Source organism: Pipistrellus kuhlii, unplaced genomic scaffold, assembly GCF_014108245.1.
Source record: "Pipistrellus kuhlii isolate mPipKuh1 unplaced genomic scaffold, mPipKuh1.p scaffold_m20_p_3, whole genome shotgun sequence".
Taxonomy (NCBI): domain Eukaryota; kingdom Metazoa; phylum Chordata; class Mammalia; order Chiroptera; family Vespertilionidae; genus Pipistrellus; species Pipistrellus kuhlii.
Genome location: NW_023425529.1, coordinates 134363223 through 134385449, shown reverse-complemented (window position 1 = coordinate 134385449; position 22227 = coordinate 134363223). Strand labels below are relative to the sequence as shown.

At 43.4% G+C, this 22227-nt stretch overlaps 1 protein-coding gene and 1 long non-coding RNA gene across 3 annotated transcripts; both read right to left on the bottom strand.

The window, feature by feature from the left end:
• Positions 1-4324: 4324 nt before the first annotated feature.
• On the bottom strand, positions 4325-6922 carry LOC123653262. The gene is made up of 2 exons (XR_006742955.1): positions 4869-6922; positions 4325-4722 (listed from the first exon to the last, which is right to left on the bottom strand). It is a non-coding gene; the product is annotated as an uncharacterized LOC123653262 (long non-coding RNA).
• Positions 6923-7349: 427 nt separating this feature from the next.
• Positions 7350-16068, bottom strand: CLN5 (CLN5 intracellular trafficking protein). Of its 2 annotated transcripts, XR_004991019.2 has the most exons (5): positions 15850-16068; positions 12134-12299; positions 11127-11352; positions 10949-11022; positions 8430-8596 (listed from the first exon to the last, which is right to left on the bottom strand). XR_004991019.2 is itself a non-coding variant. In XM_036455740.2 (4 exons), exons 1-4 carry the CDS (start codon positions 16002-16004, stop codon positions 8085-8087), a joined length of 1059 nt encoding a protein of 352 aa, XP_036311633.1. In that variant the 5' UTR covers positions 16005-16065; the 3' UTR covers positions 7350-8084. The 2 variants fall into 2 exon arrangements, 1 of the variants encoding a protein (XP_036311633.1); XM_036455740.2 differs by lacking the exon at positions 10949-11022 and having other exon boundaries at positions 7350-8596; positions 15850-16065.
• Positions 16069-22227: the final 6159 nt, after the last annotated feature.

Genomic DNA, 22227 nt, shown 5'->3' with positions numbered 1-22227 from the left:
GAAATTTGTGCGGGGAGTGGGGTGTTGGATGGTCCCTCAGCCCAGCTTGCACCCTCTCTAATCTGGGACCCCTCTCACAATCCAGGACTGCTGGCTCCCAACTGCTCGCCAGCCTGATCACCCCCTAACCACTCCCCTGCAAGCTTGATTGACACCTAATTGCTTCCCTGCCAGCCCAAGTGCCCCCAACTGCCCTCCCCTGCATGCCTGGTAGCCCCTAACTGCCTTCCCCTGCTGGCCTGATTGTCCACAATTACTCTCCCCTGCCAGCCATCTTGAGGTGGCCATCTTGTGTGGGGATGTGAGGGTCAATTTGCATATTGCCTCTTAATTATATAGGATGTCTATATAATTTCAATTGAAATGGTTTTTAAACTATTGAAATTGTTTTCATCTCCTATCTTAACAGCTTCCATTAACTTCAATTTACCTTAGTAATCTGGGCTATTTTAACAATATTACCAGAAAAAAATTGGCATAATGGAAGATTAAATACATTTACTGCATTTGAACAATATTTTACATTTATAGAAAAGTGAAGGCTAGAAGGGAGGAGTTGATGTAAAGAAGGCTCAGGCCTGAACTAAAGTTTTGTTGGTTTTTTTTTTGTTTGTTTTGTTTTTTTGTTTTGTTTTGTTTTTTTAAAATATATTTTATTGATTTTTCACAGAGATGAAGAGAGAGGGATAGAAAGTTAGAAACATCGATGAGAGAGAGTCATCGATCAGCTGCCTCTTGCACACCCCCTACTGGGGATGTGCCCGCAACCAAGGTACATGCCTTTACCCGGAATCGAACCCGGGACCTTTCAGTCCACAGGCCGACGCTCTATCCACTGAGCCAAACCAGTCCCGGCTGAACTGAAGTTCTTTAAGGAGATAGAAATAATCTCTCCCCCATACATAGCTGGGGACAATCTGCATGGACTCCAGCCCAAGTTTATCTGTGAGGCTATTTTTGATTAAATTTATTGTCATTTTTTAAAAATTACATTTACATTTATTGTAGTAAAATTTATAAAGTTCTTTGCACAATATAGACTTACAAAACTGCAAAAAATAACATCACTGAAATTATTAAAAACTCTTCATAAATTAAAAAAAAGAAAAGAAAAAGATAATGGCCAGCATTACTCAGTGGTTAAACATTGACCTCTGAATGAGGCAGTCACAGTTCAATTCCTGGCCAGGGCATATGCCTGGGTTGCAAGCTCAATACCCAGTGTGGGGCTTGCAGGAGGCAGCCAATCTGTAATTCTTGTCCATTATTGATGTTTCTCTCTCTCTCTTTCCCTCTCTTAAATCAATAAAAATATATTAAAAATAACCAAGACAGAAAAATTGGGGTAGTCCATTTCCTTTTAAGAGTTTGAAATATCAGTTGTGAGTTAAGATGATATAAGGATTGTATAACTGGGGGCCATTTGGTTCTAATTTCTAGCCCTCGACCTGGGCTGCATAGATAAGACAACAAGGCAGAACAGTGATGCATAAAATACCACCAAAAAGTCCATACTGTAGTCATAAATATACCTATTTGTAAACCAAGCATGTCAAACTTGAGGCTGGAGGGCCACATGCAGCCCACCAGTCTTGAGTTTGACATGCTAGTAGACAATTTTAAAGTCTTTGATTTAGAAAAATTGCTCATTGTAATTACATAAAAAAGGTCCAGACTATTATAATAATTTTTAAAATTGAAAATGCTGTCTTTGAATATGAAGGAAGGGGCCAGGAACCAAGGGAAGGTAGCCTCTAGAATCTGGAAAAGGCAGGATGAATTCTTTCCTGGTGCATCCTAAAGGACTGAAGCCTTCCAGTGAAAGGTTTTTTCTCAGTTTCAGTTGACGTTCAATATTATTTTATGTTAGTTTCAAGTGTACTACATAATGGTTAAGACAATTATATCATTGACTAAGGGATCCTTGATAATTCTACTACCCACCAGGCATAATACCATGTTTCCCTGAAAATAAGACATCCTCCGAAAATAAGACCTACTTACAGGTTTCCTTCTAAGTGAAATATAAAGCATCCCCCGAAAATAAGCCCCCCCCCCCAACCAGGCTAAACATGAGAAATTTGGTCCACTGATTCTGAAAGAAATGGAGTCACAAGAAATTCACCAGGAAATTCAGGAATTGGATTGTTATGATGATGTTCCAGAAGATGATGACATGATTGTCATTGAATAAATGAGTAAATTCTTGATACTGTAGGATTCACAGTTTGTCTTGTTTGTGTTGACAACTACTGTACTGCTGTACTGTATACAGGTAATAAATTTCCTTTATTTTCATTTAACAATAAATGTGTACCGTATTCTTCATGGAAAAATAAGACAAACCCTGAAAATAAGACCTAGCGCATCTTTGGGAGCAAAAATTAATATAAGACACTGTCTTATTTTCGGGGAAACAGGGTAGTTACTACTACAATATTAAAGGCCCAGTGCATGAAGTTAGTGTACAAGGGGTTGTGGGAAAGTCCCCTCAGCCCAGCCTGCACCTTCTCCAATTTGGAACCCTTGGGGGACATCTGACTGCTGGTTTAGGCCCGATCCTAAACTGACAGTCAGACATCCCTCTCACAATCCCAGACTGCTGGCTACTAATTGCTCACCTGTCTGCCTGCTTGGTCACCCCTAATAGCCTCCCTGCTGGCCTTGGTCACCCCCAACTTCCCCCCTCTGCCAGCCTGGTTGCCCCTAACTGCTCCCCCCAGCCTAATTGCCCCCAACTGCCTCCCCCCACCCAGCCAGCCTGGTTGCCCCTAACTGCAACCCCCCTCCCGTTGGTCTAGTTGTCCCTAACTCCACCCTCCTCCCCCCTGCCAGCCTGGTCACCTATTACTGCTGCCTCTGCTGGCCTGGTTGCCCCCACCTGCCCCCCTCTGCCAGCCTGGTTGCCCCCCTGCCAGTCTAGTCACCACTCATGTCCCCCTTCCCCTCGACACACCAGCCTGGTCACCCCATGCAGCCTGCTTGTTCAGTCGTTTGGTCGTCCTTCACTAACACCCCTGCCGGCCTGATCATAAGCAGCCATCTTGTCAGGACATAAAGGTTAATTTGCATATTGCCTCTTTATTATATAGAACTAGAGGCCCAGTGCATAAAATTCATGCAGAGGAGCGGGGTGGTGTCCCTCAACCCAGCCTACATTCTCTCCAATCTGGGACCCCTCAAGGGATGTCCAACTGCCTGGTGGGATCGGGCCTAAATGGGCAGTCGGACATCCCTCTCACAATCCAGGACTGCTGGCTCCCAACTGCTCGCCTGCCTGCCTTCCTGATTGCCTCTAACCACTTCTGCCTGCCAGCCTGATCACCCCATAACCATTCCCCTGCCAGCCTGATTGATGCCTAAATGCTCCCCTGCCAGCCTGTTTGCTCCTAATAGCCCTCCCCTGCAGACTTGGTTAGCCCTAACTGCCCTCTCCTGCAGGCCTGGTATCCCACCCCAACTGCTCTCCCCTGCAGCCCTGGGTCCCTCCCAACTGCCATTCTCTGCAAGCTTGGTCACCTTCAACTTCCCTCCTCTGCCAGCCTGGTCACCCCTAACTGTCCTCCCCTGCAGGCTTGATTGCCCCCAACTGCCCTCCCTTGTAGGTCTGGTCCCTCTCAACTGCCCTCCCCTGCTGGCCATCTTGTTGTGGCCATCCTGTGTCCACATGGGGGCAGCCATCTTTGACCACATGGGGTCAGCTATCTTGCATCTTGTGTGTTGGAGTGATGGTCAATCTGCATATTACTCTTTTATTAGATAGGATAGAGGCCTGGTGCATGGGTGGGGTTCAGCTGGTTTGCCCTGAAGGGTGTCTTGGATCAGGGTGGGGGATCCCTTGGGGCGTGGGGCGGCCTGGGCAAGGGGCCTGTGATGGTTTGCAGTCAGGCCATGCTCCCCAGCAATTCAAGCAGAGGCCCTGGTATCTGGGGTTTACCTTCTACAGTTGAAACTTTGTAGCCTGGAGCAGAGCTAAGCCTTCTGCTTGCTCCTGGTGGCAGCCATTTGTGTTTGGATTTATATATCTTCTATCATATAATTGAAACTTTGTAGCCTTGAGTGGAAGCCTAGGCATCAAGGACAGGCAGAAAGCTTGGCTTCCTCCATTGCTGGGAAATCCCAAGCCTCCCTCTTGTGCTCTGTGGCATCTTGGTTGGGTTTATTTGCATATTCGCTCCTGATTGGCTTATGGGCATAGCTTGTGGTGGAGTGATGGTTAATTTGTGTATTACTCTTTTATTAGATAGGATTACTGACTGTATTCGCTATGCTGTACTTTACAGTATGACTACCAGTTGGTATTTGTTAATCCCATTACTTTTCACCCAGTCCTCTAACCCCACTCCCATCTGGCAACCCTCAATTTGTTCTCTATAACTGTTAGTCTATTACTGTTTAGTTTTTCTTGAAATTCCACATATAAGTGAAATGATATGGTATCTGTCTTTCTCTGACTTATTTTACTTCGCATAATATCCTCTAGGTCCATCCATGTCACATATAGTAAGAATTCGTTCTTTTTTTATAGCCGAGTAATATTCCATTGCATAACATACCATTTTTTTTATCCACTTGTGTATTGATGGGCACTTTCATTGCTTCAATATCTTGCCTATTGTAAATAATGCAATGAACATAAGGCTATATATATCTTTTCAAATTAGTGTTTTGCATTTCTTTGGATATATACCCAGAAGTGGACTTGCTGGGTTGTAAGGGGTCCTATTTTTAATTTTTTTATTTTTACTGATTATGGTATCACATAATTGTCCTCATCCCCCCATTCCCATCCCAAACCCCTCCCCACATATGTCCCCACTCCCCTGTTGTCCATGGCCACTGGCTAGGTCCATATGCATGCACACAACTATTTTTAATTTTTTGAGGAACTTCCACTTTTCCATAGCAGCTGCACCAACTTGCAAACTGTGGGGCTTGTTTTAATACTACCAAGCAGCCAGAAAAGTTTTACCTATTTGCTCACACCCAACTTTCCTTTTAAAAAGGCCATATATGACATGTATAAAGGGACACAAAGCCATTTTCCTCAAAGTGAATTAAGAGCTTATCCTTAGAATAATCAGTCCAGTAAACGAATATATAATTAATATCCTCACTTGTTTTAAATAGGGGAGAAAAATGCAGAAAGTTTAAGGAGCAGGAAGCTACTTGGACAATAGGTAAATGTGAGGAAGATGCTGGAAACTGGCCAACCGTTTGGCTGTGAAATGGGGGGAAAGTGTGGTTATGGAGCACTGCTCTTTGTGTAACATGCCAACTGTTTCTTTAAAAAAGTAAACTCATCACCTTAAAGGAACTGCAGTCCCAGAGAATTCATTAAATGACACCAGAGCAGATCATAAAACTGGATAAACTTCCTAATATTGTTTTTTCTGGTTTCTAAAGAGCCAATTTTGATTGAAGGTTTCAAATACTTAGAGTTCAGTAATTATTTTCACCTTTTGACTATATTCCTCTATAAAAATATATTTATGCCAGTTTGTGGGTATACTTATCGTAATACTGAGCCAGAATTAATAAGTGAGGGTATATTTATTGTAAAGCCCTTACATAATTCAAACTTAAACAAATGGTTTTTCTTAAGAAACAGGAAATTTTATCAATTTACAACTTAACAGAAAAGTAGCAAGCACACTTGAAGTTATACAGTATTTCAAAGGTCTGAAATTAATTGGCAAACTCCTGCGTGGCCCCACTCCCATTTTGAAAACATTCTTGAATCATCTCTAGTGCAAAGCCCTACTTCATCTTTTAAGGACAGTTGACAGGTTTAGAAAATTCTTTAAAAAGTCTTACTAGTATTTTAATGGTATGTTTTTAGTGCTAGTCACCTGAGTCTGCTACTTTCACCGAATTTCTTCACTTATTAGTATTCTTAGGGACAATTAAAAATCTTGAATGCTTTTTTAACATAACTATTAGAATCTTGCTTTAAAATTCAAGTTCCATGTACAGATGTCCTCATTCGTCTTTGCTATGGAACCAAAGTCTGTGGTGTACAGCTAACACATACTTGGCATAGAAGTTTGCTTGTTATCCCAGTGCAACTCTGTAAATCTGTACTGTTATTCTGAACAATTTTCCTAAGAAACCAGTAAAAATTGGCCTTAGCCAGTTGTAGCCCCTAGAAAGAGATAATGCAAAGATCCGAGTTCTCCGTATGTAATTGAGTAAGGCTCTGCCGTTCACATACCAGTGCAGTTTCTCAAGCTATCTGTAGTCAAGGGCTGGGTTTTTATTTTCAGATGATCATATAGTGTCTATGATATGAAAAAAAAAAAAGTGAATTCCTAGACAAATGAATTATAAAATGACACAAAATACAAGCCCTATTTTTTAAAAATTAGATTCAATAGAATCAAAATGACTCCAACAAGTTGCTTTCAAAATTTCTAAATGCTTCCTATCAGTATCTGTACTTCTCTCCTAAGGGCCAGTAACATGTGGCATTAGTAACACGATGCAGGCACTGGTCGGAAGACACACCAGCGTGGACAAAGCTCGCTTGAGAGTGCTTCCCCGTTCAGTCAGTAGAACTAGGTTCAAACGTGGCTCAACGCTCACTGGGTAGCAATGGAAAGGTCACTTAAGCTTTCTAAGGCCCATTTACTCTTGTGGACCAAGTAAATAATATCCATGCTTAGGCTTTTTATGAGAACTCAGTGATCATGTACTAACCCCTCAGGAAGCACTCAAATGTTAATAGAAACAGAATAGGACTTGTACATTAAATACTAAAAACGGGTTTTTTTTCCTCTGATTCTTGCTTCGTCATCTAACTGGTGTTTTTTTCATGAATAGAGACAGTGTGTTCAGCTCATCATCAGACACTTAAAGGACCCTATAACCTTGTTTAATGGCCCTAATTAGAAGTACAGCTACTTGGAGACCTCTGCCAAAACCTGTCCTCTTTTCTTTTTCTTTTTTAACATATTTTATTGATTTTTTACAGAGAGGGAGAGGGATAGAGAGCTAGGAACATCAATGAGAGAGAAACATCAATCAGCTGCCTCCTGCACGCGCCCCCCCCCCCCCGCCCCCGGGGGGATGTGCCTGCAACCAACGTACATGCCCTTGACTGGAATCGAACCTGGGACCTTTCAGTCCGCAGGCTGACGCTCTATCCACTGAGCCAAACTGGGTTCAGCCAAAAACCTGTCCTCTTGATGAGTTTACCCTCTTCCTCTGAGCTGGCGGCTTCTGTGGGCAGAGGGAGGGCTACATGTGGCAGTGAAGGAGGCGGGCCACCTATCACCCAGACACATCTGCAATCAGTAACACCCATTCATTTCAATGGACAAGATCAAGGGTGGCAGTTCATTCTGTGATTAATTTTTATAGCTACCATTTATTGTGACCTTACTATGCCAAACATACATGGGTTCAATCTTTACAACAGTCCTGACAGAGGAATCATTTTAGAGCTAAGGAAACTAAGGTTCAAAGGTAGTAAGTTGCTTATATCACACAATGCCAGTGACTAGCTAGTTCTAAAATACTAGCCAAACACTTGTGCTCTTTTTCATCTGGAACCATAGCCACTCTACATATGGTGTCCAAATTAGTCTTCAGACTTAAGTGGACAGAACAAAATCAAACTAACAGAGCAGTTCCAAAAGCTGCAAGAGCTGTGAAGTCAGTCTATACCGAAGAATACTTAAGTGGAAAAGGGTAACTACCATCCCAGAAGAAAATAGCTCCTACCATGAAAGTGTCACTGGGGCTAATTTTAAAATCTTGGTACACTGTATTCATGATTTTAAAATGTAGGGTCTACAGAGCCTATGTAGCTGATATAAACTGTAATTCTCCATATTGATAAAGGGTTCATAGATTGAAGTCAAGATCAAAGTAATGTGCCCACTTTGGCCAACACTATTAGAGTTTCAGCTTCTTTCAAAAAAAAATTCCTGAGATACTATGATGCAGCAATTCTGCCCGTGTGCATTTCACCTTTCTGCCCCAAGGAAGAAAGGCCTAAAAAAATACACAAATGGAAAACAACTCCATGAAAAAACTGATATGCTGCTGGTGGAAGGATACAAATCAGAGGAATAAAGATTTTATAAACCAGAGATTGTGTTGGTTCTGTTAGGTAAAGGGATTTCTTCATATGTTATCTGAATAAAAGGAAACTTCATAGGTAAAAACCAATATTCAAAATTATAAAACAAATAGAACTGTCTGTGTATAATCACTGCATCAAAAATTTTCAAGAGACTCAAGAGAAATTCTTTAGTTGACAAATGTGGTTTGAAGGGGTAATAAAACTTCTTTATGGCTAAAGCAAGAGTCTCATTTCCAGTTGGCCCAAAAACAGATGTTTCATTTCCCAAAAAGGTAGGTTCTCCACTGTAAAGAAATATTCTTGTGTAGTTGGTTTGTATCTTCTTGAACTCTGCTCCAAGTTCAGCCAACTTCTTATATGTCCTTAGCACGAATTTGGAACAGTCGTAGGATTCAAACCATGTCTCTGCCCCTTTTTCTGGACTGGCTTGGACAGTCCATGTCTCGTAATAAATCCCTGTTTCATTGTCCTGTTTGACCCACTGTGCCATTTTGTTAAACATGTTTCCTAGTGGGGGGGAAAAATCACTATGTGAATATCAAAATTAATCATGTTAGTGTTAAACCAAATGTTCTAACCAGATTCAGGCTATAGATGTATAATACATACATAAACAAGAGTTTTTTTGAATTTCCAAACCTGTATCTCACAATAGGAATTCAAGCTCAGCCAGTTTTTATTCCATGTTCAAGGGACTAGATATTTCTTAATTGTAAACATTAGATGTGATGGGCTGTATAAAGATGAGTTTTACATATACTAATTTTATAGTCATTTAAGCTATAATCAAAAGCAAAACTATACACATACAGAAGCTGTCTTTCTTTACCCCTCTCAACAAACCTTGTATTCAGAGGCAAAAGAGAAAAAGAAAGCAGGGGGACATGGTGTAAGAGGAAAGAGTGGAAGGGGTGAAGAGTCCAAGGAGAGCTGAGGAGGGTGAGATGCGGAGCTCCGTCACAAAGCAGGGCATGTGTGCCGTCTGAACGGCTCCTGAGGAATAGCTAGAGAAGGCTGGCCTTCCAGCGTGAGAAAGGATGCACTTAGCGCCCACCCGCCTAGAACATTTGGTATTTCCCTGTCTTCCTGCACTTGCAGCTGTTGAGATTCTGCTTAGAACCTTCCTACCCACCACATAAATTCTCCCAATAAATCAACTAAAACTGGAAATGTTTTTGGCCAAGTGTAGACTATATGGACTCCTGGATGGCTAACAGTCTCTCCTACCACCTTGTACCAGAGCACAAGAGCCTCTTCACGGTAACAAAACACTGCGCTCTGCAGGTTTACAAGCATCTGGGCCCCAACATTTCACTCTGTCACTATGGATGCTTCTTAGATTACTCCAACTTGAGTCTGTAAAATAGTACTTCATGCTATAAAATAGAATGTCTGTTTTATCAATTTTATAGAGTTAAAATTGTGGAGTAATATAAAACCTGTTTTCTTAAAACTGGAGATACTGTTCTTAGTGTTCTTCAACTTTGAAAAGCTGGTGCTGTAATTAGAAGATAAGCATCTTTTGAAACACTGTTTTGTAACATGAGAAAAGGCCAATGGATAGGATTAATCACAAAACAGATGGATAACTTAAAAGACTTAAGAAGTGGCATATTACAAAATATTTTCCAGGAAATAGTGATCTCTTGTTCACATGATCATATATTTATGTCAGGAGGAAGAATTTTCAGATGAGGTGGGAGGAAATGAGAAAGGAGAGATGTGAACTGACCTAGAATGAAAGAAAGAGTAGCTATGTATTAGACCGATCAGTGTTAAAAAAGAAATGGACCTTTATATTATTGGGATGGTTTATAGCAATTAGAAAGTAGAAAACAGCATAGTATATAGTTGAAAGCAAGATTAGAAAATAGCACGGCATATAGTTAAAATATCCTCAGATGACATGTAAGAGACACCAATTCTATTCCTGGTTCTACATTAAGCTCTGTGACCTTAAAAGACAGGTAAGTCATGCCACCTGGCTGAACCTTAATTCCTTATTTGCAAAAAGAGTAGCTTACCTCCCCACTGAACAATCCAAATGCTCTGTAAAGAGCTGTACAAGCGGAAAGCATGATAATTTCCTCAAGTCCTGTAGCTCATTGAATAATTCTTATAACAAACAGTGGTTTTGTTATTTCCACTTTTGTGGAGAACAACAATTTATAATGTAGAGTTCTATAACTGATAAGGGCAAGCTCCCTGCCTCTGAAAGCCTCATCCTTATTCTACACTCGAAGCAATGAGTCAACAAGATAAAATGTGACCAGTTTCCTATACAAATTCTGCCGAACTCCTTTCTTTATCACTAACTAAATGCAACACACGTGCAGCAAAATTCCAACTGTTTCAGCAACTTTCAAATACATGCGAGAACAGAAAATCTGAGAGAGGAAATATTTAAATTGCTCAAGAGGCCTCAAATGTGTGAGATCATATGTTTTAGGAGGCCATGTACAAAGTAGTTAAGAAAGGAGTTAATAAGGCTTTACTGCCAAGTTTGCAGTCCCATGTCCTTAGTTGTGGGACTTTTATCTCATTGTGACTCGATTTCAAACCTATCTGTAAAGTGGGGAAAATAATAGCAACTCTCTCAGGGGGATCCTGTGATTATAAATACTGCGGTATATGTAAAGTACTCAGAACATGAGTGGTGGTTATTATTATTTTAATGTATCATCACTAAAAGCCTCTTCCCAGATACAGTTAACAGGTCCTTTAATGAATTATTTTTTTCAGGCATTTTATGTATTTCCCTCTATTATTTAAGAAGTCCAATTAAATTGTGCAAAGTGTTTTATCATGTCATTTATTTTTACCATGGGAATAAAGGAGATAAGCTAGTCATCACTTAAGAGTTGAAGTTTTGCATGAGTAATGGTTTGGGTCAAAGGTTAGTAGTTCCAAAAGTACATTTTATAAATTGACCTCTATAAAGTAAGACATTACTGAAATGCCTCAATGAAAAAAACTTCTATCAGGTAGATATTGATGCAATCATCGAATAATGCCGCCTTTTTTTTTTTTAACTTACCTGATATGGTTGCTACTTGAACTAACGTCCCATTTTCCTTCCAGTGACCATCATCGATTCCTTCAAAAAAGCAGGCAGCTCCTTGGTTACACCAGAACGGGGCATTCATTTCAGGTCGGAGATGGGGAAACGTGCAGTTTCCAAGTTGGAAAAGTTCATACCATTCCACTGTGTAGTTCTTGCCAGTTAAAGTACTCTTGAATCCAATGGCATCATGCATAATTTTCTGTGTAAAGATCACAAACAAGCATAAAGGTATTTGTGAAGCACCCACTGGTCCAGGAACGGGAGGGAGCAAATGCGAAAGATACACCACAAATGCAAGTCAAGCAGAACAACTGTTCCTTCTTCCATGTTGCTCCGCCGTACAGCTTAGAACGAGGTGAGCAGCCCCCACGCGCAGCCTCCGGAAGGAACTCTGCACCTCACAGGGGAGGAGACGCTCAAATGGTGAACTAACCCAGGAAAAGAACATTCAACAGGACCCGAAGATGGAGTGTTTCTGACTGCTCTGCCCCTTCCTCTGGGCCTCCTCCCTTCCTACTTTTCCAGGGGCTCGCTACAGGATTTGGTTTGGATTCAGAACATTAAAAGGGATGAGAGCAACTGCATTTGTTATTGTCAGGATCACAAAACCTGATAATGTTGGGGTTTTTTGATTACTCATTTAAAAAAAGTATATTTTATTGATTTCAGAGAGGAAGGGAGAGGGAGAGAAAGATAGAAACATCAATGATGGGAGAATTATTGACTGGCTGCCTCCTGCACGCCCCCTACTGGGGATCAAGCTTGCAACCCAGGCATGTGCCCTGACTGGGCATCGAACCCTGACCTCCCAGTTCATAGGTCGATGCCCAACCACTCAGCCACGCTGGCCAGGCTTGACTACTCATTTTAAATATACTCAAAGCAAAAACAATAAACGTAATCTAAAATGTTTCCTCAAATCCACTTAATTAAGACATCATTTGATTAACTAAATTTATAAGATCGAGATACATCCTTACCAAGTGTCCCAGGAGGTCTCCATATTTAAATTCCCATACTGGGGCTTGTAACCGAAAGACTTCAATGACATCATCACCCTTCATAACTGGGACAGGGGAGCCCGTTGGACAGAAGGTGTATTTAGCTTGACAGTAAGGATCTGGTGCCGGCCGGAAGGAAAAGCGTCTAATAAAGAAAAAGAAAGCATCAGTTTAGGATGCTGCTTCTTGCACATTTCGAAATCCAAATTTTAACTTCACTGTCAATAACATTTTTAGAGAAAACATTTAAAGCTGAGCCCATAGCACATAAATATACATTGTATTGATCCTGTGAACAAACTCCAATGACATCTTTTACAGCAAAAGGTCTATTAAAAGACACTGATAATAGCATGCTTCCCTGTTTCCTGCTCCCATGGGGAGAATTGTGAAGATGGGGACCATACCTTAAAGTGTTTATAGCTCTAGATCTTATCTAGTAGACATATATTTACTGAATAAAGGAATAGTTTTCACATGAAGCTTAATTTCCCAAACAATCCATATGCTAAGTGCTAAGACTATTCAGAGATAATTATGATTAAACAGAATATGTTTACTATTAAGAATTTACTAATATTCAGGACCTAGTATAGGACATTATACTAGGAAGGAGGGAAATAAAAATGATAACATCGTTCTCTTCCTCAAGGCGCTTTGGGTCGGGGCTTGGTAGACATTACACAATGAAGCACAGTGTAGTAGGTGCTGGACCAAGTCCTAGGGACACAAAGGGGAAGAAATCGTTCTCACCTGGATGGGAGAGGTGGGCCTGAGGAGGTCACAGAGAGAGATGAAGATCTGGCCTAGGTTTTTAAGATACTTTCGAATATTAGGGCAGAAAGGGAGAGAAAACACTAAGTGTTATAGGATAAGCACAACACACTGGAAGAGTCTCTCTCTGGTCGGTAATTAAGACCCGCCTTTATGCTTCCGGGCAGGAGTGGTGAGAGGAGAGGGAGGCAGCCGAACCCCCTGAGTCCTACCACCGGGAGGGTGAGCCGAGGAGTCAGCATAAAGGATTTTAAGTAGCAGATCTGATATGACTGATTTTGCTATAAAAAGATAAACCTTATTTTGATACCATAATCAATAAAAAAATTTTTAAAAGATAAACCTTATTTTAAAAATAAGAAGGTAGAGAGGCCAAATTAAGGCTGAGAGGTAAGTTTTAGGAGGTTACTTCAATAATGCAACAAGAAAAGAAAGTGGCCTGAGGAGGCCATGGCGATAGGATGGCTCAATATTTACTGGTCACCACCCACATTAGACACGGGGAGAAAAGGTGAAAGAGAAAGAAGCTACCTATACCTGTGCTCTAAGAATCCTAGATCCCTGAGGTTCCAGCTAGAGCTACTGTTTTACAATCGTAGCACATCAACAAAAATTCTTATTCTAATTGAAGTCTAGATGTTAGCCAAAAACAGTAACAACCCTCAGGAACATTTATCAGATTCCGGTATAATCACCTGTTTGATAGGTGCTTACCTGGTTTAAACAAATGTTTAATTATGTATGTTTCACCTGCTCACTGCCAAATCTATTTTACGTCTAAGGTAATTTAAGTTCACACTTAATAACTCTTCTTCCATACAGGTGAGGTTATTAGGTAGCAACATGTACTTTTTAAAAAATTTATTTTTATTGATTTCAGAGAAGAAGGGAGGAGAGATAGAAACATCAATGAGGAGAATCATTGATTGGCTGCCTCCTGCATGCCCCCTACTGGGGATCGAGCCTGCAACCCAGGCATGTGTCCTTGACTGGGAATCGAACCCGGGACCCTTCCATCTGCAGGCGGACACTCTATCCACTGAGCCAAACCAGCTAGGGCAGGTAGTGACATATACTTAATATCTGAAACTGTTAAACAAACCTAAGAAGTCACACTCAATACCCTGCCCTTAAATCAAGTAGTTTTGCATTTACACTTTCCTCCTTGTTTTACTGAATATTTTATTTTTACTTCTTATGAACATTTTCACATTTCCCAGAACACCAGCACCAACTCCAAACTTCTCTTTGCACGTATATCAAGCAAAACAAGAACTGGCGAAAACCACTCAGTGAGCAAAATACACTAATATCCAGGTTTGACGACAGCTGGCATTTACTAGAGTTAATCCTCCCAACATAACTAAGGTAATGCAACTACTATCCCCACTTTCTGACGGAGGACACGTGGGCAGAGATACTGAACAGCTTTCCCAAGATCACACAGCTGGTCACGACGGTGCTGGGTTTGATCAGCGGCAGCTGGAATCCGAAACTCACTCCCAGCCACTAGGTTATCCTGCCGCCCAACTCACTATTTTGTCATCTAAAATAGCTGTTTTATATGTATATATAAAACTGTGATATATATATATATATAGTAGCTGGATATAGATCTATATAGATATTTCTATATAAATAGAAATTTATATAGTATGATTTTTTTTATTTTTTTCCTTAGCTCCTAGAGGCTTCTCTTCTGTCCTTGTACATTTGTCCATACATTTTAGAACCAGCAAAGGTGAGTTGAATTCTTTTTGCACTTAGAATCTCTCTAATTTCCCCTTCTGCTACATTTCTGACTCTTTTTCCCTTCTGTTTTTTTTTGTTTTAAATTTTTATACACTTTTTATTTCTTTTTTTATATATAGTATGATTTTTTAAATTGATTTCAGAGAGGAAGGGAGAGGGAGAGAGACCGAAACATCAATGATGAGAGAGATGGGGGAGATAAGAGATCAATCGAAGGACTTGTATGCATGCAAATAAGCATAACCAATGGACAAAAAACTATGGGGAGGGAGGGCATATGGGAGTGGGGGGGTGGGGATTGGTAAGGTATGTACACATATAATACCTTAATTTAAAAAATGAGGGGGAAAAAACAAACTAAACTAAATAAAAAAATGATGAGAGAGAATCCTTGACTGGCTGCCTCCTGCACCCCACCCTGGGGATGAGACCCGGCCTGCGCCCTGGCCTGAGTGGAACCCTGATGCCCATGCTCAGCCACGGAGCCTCACAGGCTGGGCTAGTTTTTACGTGTTTTTCGAAGCTGCTGGCCTTTCCCGCGCCCCACGTGACACCATGTTTTCTTTCTCTGTTTGGCCACATGACAGCATCCGGCCAAGGAAATAATACTCTTCTAGGTCAAAGGCTGGATTCCGCCTCACGGCTGTGCAGCCTCCGCGCTGGCCTGGCGACCAGCAGACCAGCGTCCCACCTGCGGCTTAGGACGGGGCAGAGGACGCGCCCGCCGCCCGGTGTGCCCGGGGCAGCAGCGGGGACCGCCGACACCGGACACCGGTGCTGACAGCGGGCAGCCCCGGCCGACCAAGGCGAGCTGAACTCTGCCAAAGGCTACGCACTCACAACTAATGAAGATATAACGTAATAAAGTGAACCTAAGTGTCTTCCCCCTGTGCAGAGAGTCTGAAAGGGACGCGACAAAACAGCTTTACTTCGCTTTTTCTTCCCTAACTCAGGCCAGCCCTGGGTCTGCGCGCTCCCCACTGACTCACTGTCCCCACGGGACAGGCCTCAGGGCGGCGCGCAACAGGCGGGGCCCCTCCTGGCGCCCCACTTCCTTCCGCACGGCGCCCGGGGTGCCGGGTCCCGCCGCCCGCGCCGCGCGCGCCCCCGCCGCCCCGCGCGCGCCCCCGCCGCCCCGCGCGCGCCCCCGCCGCCCCGCGCGCGCTCACCTGTAGGGCACGGGCCACTGGCGCCGGGAGGACGCGCCCGCGGCCGCCGCCGGCCCGAGCAGCGCCAGGGCCCAGAACCAAGGCGCGCGCCCCAGGGAGGCGCCCGCGCGCCGCTGCCGCCGGGGCCGCAGGCTGGTGTCCTCGGTCCGCGCCATGTGGCGGCTTCGGGCTCCCGGCGCCTCCGGAGCGAGCGCGGCGACTGGGGCGGGCCGCGAGCTGAGCATGCGCGGAGCCGCCCCGCGGGGGCTGGTGACTTAGTCGCCGGCCTGCGCGGGCTGCCCTCTTCCCTCTCTGCCCTGTGCCCTCTGCCCTGGCCCAGTTCACCCGCGCAGGGAGCCTTCCTGAGCCTGGGGGCGGGTCTCCCCCGGCCCAGTCCCCCTTCCTCCCCAGTCCCCGATGCTCCATCAGGTCTTGGGATCTTTCTTTTCTAAACACACTGGGTGCTGAGAGCGAGGTAGGATTGGGGGGCGGGGGGGAGGAGGGCGTGTTAGGTTGGGGAAAGGGATTGGATGTGTTGGGTCTTCTGTCCTAACTTCTCAGTTTAAAGATCACCTTTCCTTTGGAGCTTCTTCTGAACACTCCCCACCCCCACCCCCACCAACCACCACCACTGTGAAAACCAAACCAGAGGAATAAGCAAATCCAGCTTTGGGCTCCTTTCTGCCCTGTCCCACACACAGGCCCAGACGACGTGAGGACAAACATTTGAGTGAAGAAGAATCTTGTTTGGGATGGTGGATGTAATGAGGAGACGACCGTGGCGGGATGACCTAATCGGTGATACAAGGGCCAACACTAACAGCATATAGCAGGGGCTCCCACTCCCAAATGTGGTAGACAGACAGACAGACAGACAGACATGAGCAGAGCAAGGAGAATGGGCCAGGTACAGAAGGTCACCAGGGTGGGGCCATGGGTACATGGTAAACGGAAAATTCTAAGAACAAGCGTCTCGTCCCAGGGTGGCTTTTCCTTCCCTGATATGTTGCTAATTTGCCCCTTTGGAGAGGAACAAGGGGACTGAGCCCCAGGGACAGTGAGGTTCTGACCCCCATCAAATACATAGACCTCAGTTGTGTTTCAGCTCCAGGCTCAGAAAAGCAGCAAAACCAGACAAGTAACTCCACAGCTGACCTCAGGGCCAGCTGCACTGACTCATGACCTGGTGCCGACCAATCAGGACACACCTGGCAAGCTGATGACTATTCTGTTGCATCATCCTCTGGGCTCTCTCCTAAAATCACCTGTAAGAGCCCTTTGGACAGCCCACCTAGCATGGTCTCCCCTCTCAGGAGCAGGCTGGCCTGGCGTCTTTCCCCTCCTCTCCCCTCCCTCTCCCCTCCCCTTGGTACATTAACTTTACCCTCTTCTCCTTTGCTCCAAGGGCCCTTCTTTTGCCTATGTAACTTGTTTCCTGAGCCCATTTCTTCTACCACTCACAGTTTTCTGCCTCTGTGACTTTCTAAATAAACGTTCTCTTATAGTTTGAGTCTTGGCTGTGAGCTCTTTCCTAGCCAGAGCTCAAGTACTGAGGTTGCTGAACCAAGATTTGATCTGACCCCCCATGGGTCTAACACCTGGTGCTGTTCTCGCAGCCATCAACAAAAACTCCAATCTATTCACTCATCTCCCCTCAGATGTTCTTCCTTGTTTGGCTCTACCACTTCAATAAGATTCTATATTATCCTCTTTGACACTTCAACCACCTCAAGAAAACAATAAATCAACTGCCCTGCTTTATTACTTACCATGCTGTTATGCACAGATACTGGGTTGTGTCTATAAATAAAACATTATAGGTGTCACAGTCACTTGTTATACCAGAGCTGTTATACCAGAGCTTTCCAATGCCCTTGCTTCACTCTGAAAGGAGTTTCAGGGATAAAATGGGCAGCTTTAGAGAGTTTTAGGAATAAAGAGTTTTCTTCCACTACTGAAACAAAATTTTTTTAAAAATATATTTTATTGATTCTTTATAGAGAGGAAGGGAGAGATATAGAAAGAGAGCTAGAAACATTGATGAGAGAGAAACATCGACCAGCTGTCTCTTGCACACCCTCTACTGGGAATGTGCCCGCAACTCAGGTACATGCCCTTGACCAGAATCGAACCTGGGACCTTTCAGTCCTCAGACCGATGCTCTACCACTGAGCCAAACCGGTTTCGGCTGAAACAAAATTTTTTGCATTGGAACCCGGGTTCTTTGTCTTCCAGAATCCAAGAATGAATCCACGGACAGAAAGTGGTATAACAAAGGTGGAGATTTATTGAAGAACAAGTACAGACTCTCATGCAGGGAGAGGGAAGAGTCCCACAGAATGGACTCCAATGTGGGGAGGGGGGAAAGGGTCCCACTGAGTTCCTTTTACCTATGGCTTATAAAGGGGGCAGATCCTGGTGCCTTGATACCCCCTCTGATTGGTCACTATTCCCTTAGGCTGGTTACTATAGTAACTCCTGGGCTCAAAGGTCAAACATCACATGGAACATGTGAGATCTCCCCTCCTCCCCCCACACTTCCTTATTGTTTTTCTATTCCCTTTGGGTTTTTTTCTTCTTCTTTTGGGTTGAAGGTCTTCCATCTCTTTATTTTATAAATATAGACCTTTTGCTGTTGGAAATGTACCTGTTTCAGCTTTTCAGCTTCCATATTCTATGGAAATATACCTTCTGCTGCTCTGCAGCCCCGTGCTTCCTTCATGGTCCCCTTAATTTCCAAAATTTCTTAAACCTGTCCTATTTCACCCCTAAAATTCCTGTTTCACTACTATTTACAGAGTCACTCTGAAAAAACCTTTAAGAATGAAATAGGCAGGTTTTGGGAGTTTTAGGAATAAAGAGGGTCCATGGGGGAGGAATACATAGGTGAGGGCTTGGAGCTGCCAGAAGGCACACATTCACACACACAGAGAAAAAAAGGTGCCACAGGATAAGGGGAGAGGAAGACATCCATTCAGAGCAGATAAGGAAAAGCTACAGCATATGGGGAAAAAAGAAAACAAACTTTCACAGAGGATAGAGAAATGTCTGCTGACAAATGGTAGAAAGAGGAAAGCAGATTTTCACAGGCAATAGAGAAATTGATAAGGGGGAGAAAGAGAGGGGCACCCTGTGGGGTTTAGGCTTTGAAGCTGATATTCTGCAAAAGGAGTGACCAATTAGAAGGGAATATCAAGAGACAAAGAACTACAGACTTTAAAAACCTTAGCAAAAAAGAGTTTAGTGGGTCCCCCTCCTTATGTGGGAGTCTGTATTTGCTCCCAATAAATTACCACTCTTTTTTTGTACAACCTTTTGTCTCTGGCTTTATTCTTCTAATCAATCTGGACAAGGAACTGAGAAAGAAATCACCCTTGCATCCTGCTCAGGAAAACAACCTGAATCAACTCACAACACGACTGAGCCATCACAATACTTGTCCTATCTAATAAAGAGGGAATATACTAATTGACCATCACGCCCTCACAAAGATGGCAGTGCCCACAGCCAATAAGGAGGGAATATGCTAATGGACTGCCACACCCTCACAGATGGTGGCTCCCACAGCCACAAGATGGCAGTGCCCAGTCCTCTCACCTCTATGCACCTATCTCTGGAGTCCCCCAGCCCCCTCGCTGCCTTCACAGGCAAGCCTCAGATGGCAGCTGCCCAGCTACCCAGAGCTTCCCAAGGTTCAGGTAACCAGGACCAACTGAATCTTGTGCTGCCGGCAGTGGCAGCATCAGAGGTGTGATGGAGGCATTGCCTTACCCTGATCGCCAGGTTGCTTCCCACCGCTGAGGGCTTCTGAACTGTGAGAGGGGGCAGGCCAGGCTGAGGGGACCCCTTCCCAACCCCAGTGCATGAATTTTCATGCACCAAGACTACTAAGTATATAATAAGCAAGGTGACTATAATTGCCAGAATTGACCACGATGATGGGATCATCACTGGCTTCTCCAGGCCTGCAAGGCCTTCCAAAGGTTGTTGGGAAGTAGTTCTGCTTCCCTTTCTGCTCCCACCAAACACCTTTGCCCACTTACTGCACCAGGTTGGGGAGTTCTGTGGAGGTTCAGGCAGTCCCATTTTAATACCTGCTTATCTAAGCATTTAAGTGGTTCCCATCCTAGCTCTCCTTCACATACAAGCCTAGCTCAAAATCAAAGCTGAAGACCCACCGAAGATGAGAGGGAACAAATCCTAGCCATGAAAGCTGAAGTGTGATGTTGGATTTGTGGGGCACCTGCAGGATTTCCTGTGGACTAGCACTTGAGGATGACTTAAAACTAATTTAAAAAAAACAGTTCTCCAAAGCCATATTGTACAAATAATGGGACCATACACTAGATGGCCATAGTCAGTGGAACTTCCAGTCCTGCACAGGACTTTCCAGAACTACAAAAGTAAACTCCAGGCTGACCTTGACTGGTGGGGATTTCCTGTTTTGGGTGTACAGCTCTAATGGTGAGAAAGCGGTTCCTCATACTGGCCCTAACTTAGCATCTTACTAACTCTCATCTGCTCTGGTCCGGTTCTGTCTCTGTCCCTCTTGGTGATGTCCCCAGCACCTCAGGACAAAGATGGTTGTAGAATATTGTTGCCTAATCCCTCCCTGTGCTGGTTACTTCTCTCTGCTCTGTGGCTGTTAAAGCTTGAGGGTCCATTGAAACCAAGGGCCCTAGCAGGTTTGGCTCAGTGGATAGAGCATTGGCCCATGGACTGAAGGGTCAACTCCAGTCAAGGGCACAAGGGTACGTACCTTGGTTGCAGGCTCGATCCTCTGCCCCAGTCAGGGCATTTCTGTCTCTCCCCTCCCTTCCGCTCTCTGTAAAATTCAGTGGGAAAATATCTTCAGAGGATTAACAAACAAATAAAGATAAACTATTGAAACCAAGGGTCCTTATGACGTTGACAATTTATTTATTTTTAATTTTTTTAAATATACTTTATTGATTTTTCACGGAGAGGAAGAGAGAGGAATAGAGAGTTAGAAACATTGATGAGGGAGAATCATCAATCAGCCACCTCTTGCCCACCCCCCACTGGGGATGTGCCAGCAACCAAGGTACTTGCCCTTGACCAGAATCGAACCCGGGACCTTTCAGTCCACTGAGCCAAACCGGTCTCGGCTGACGTTGACACTTTAAAACTCTCCTATGTTACTGTGCTTTGGGAGAAATACTGTTTTCTGCTAATTTTGCAACTGGATTTTATCTGTCTTTTATTCCTGGTTCATGAATGGCAGGGCAAATTTTTCCAGTCCAAGCTAATTTGTATTTTCTCGCTTAAAATGTGATGGTGTTGAACTATTCTTTAGACATTAAAAAACAAAACAAAACAAACAAACAAAAAAAACAACAAAACCCAAAACAGTCTGCCAAAAAGGGCCACATAGAAAAGTTAAAAGGCCTTGCTCAGAGCACACTGATTTTTGTGTAAGAGGTTAACAATATCTTTTTTTAAAATATATTTTTATTGATTTCAGAGAGAAAAGGAGAGGAAGAGAAAAACTGAAACATCAATGATGACAGAGAATAATTGATTGGCTGCCGTCTGCATGCCTCCTACTGGGATCGAGCCTGCAACGTGGGCATGTGCCCCAACCAGAAATCGAACCATGGCCTTCTGGTTCATAGGTTGATGCTCAACCACTGAGCCATGCTGACTGGTCAACAATATATATATTTTAAAATATATTTTATTGATTTTTTTTACAGAGAGGAAGGGAGATAGAGAGTTGCCTCCTGCACGTTCCCTTATTGGGGATGTGCCTGCAACCAACGTATGTGTCCTTGACCAGAATCAATCCTGGGACCTCTCAGTCCACAGGCTGACGCTCTATCCGCTGAGCCAAACCAGTTTCGGCAAGGGCAACGATATCTTGATGTTAACAAAATATTAACCATTTCCTCCCCCTGATCCAAAGGCTATGAGACAGGTATAGTTCCTGTTTTATAGGTGCATAAATATATCAACTATATACTAGTATAGGTCCTATTTTCAAATTTTTATTCAGAGTTTCACTTACCTACAGCTGAATTTATTTTAGATAAAAATAACTTAAAGAATAACTTAAGTGTGAATTTAATTAAGTTAAAAGTTATAATATTCCTTTCAAGGAATTAGAGGTGCTACCTGCTTAACATGTGATACTTTAAAACAAACAAACAACTCTGGAACTATAGTTAACATCTCACCCTAATACTAAATCAAGTAATTTTGGCTTTACACTCTTTTGATACCACTGTGATAATCTGGTCACTATTTAACAGGAAATGAGTAAAGGGGATACTAGATAATATAGACGTGCCATTTACACAGCTCTGCTAATTTAGCACACTCCAAGTCTGTTCCCTGCTGATCCGTGGGGGAAGGGACTGGGCAAAGGCAGTTTGGAGA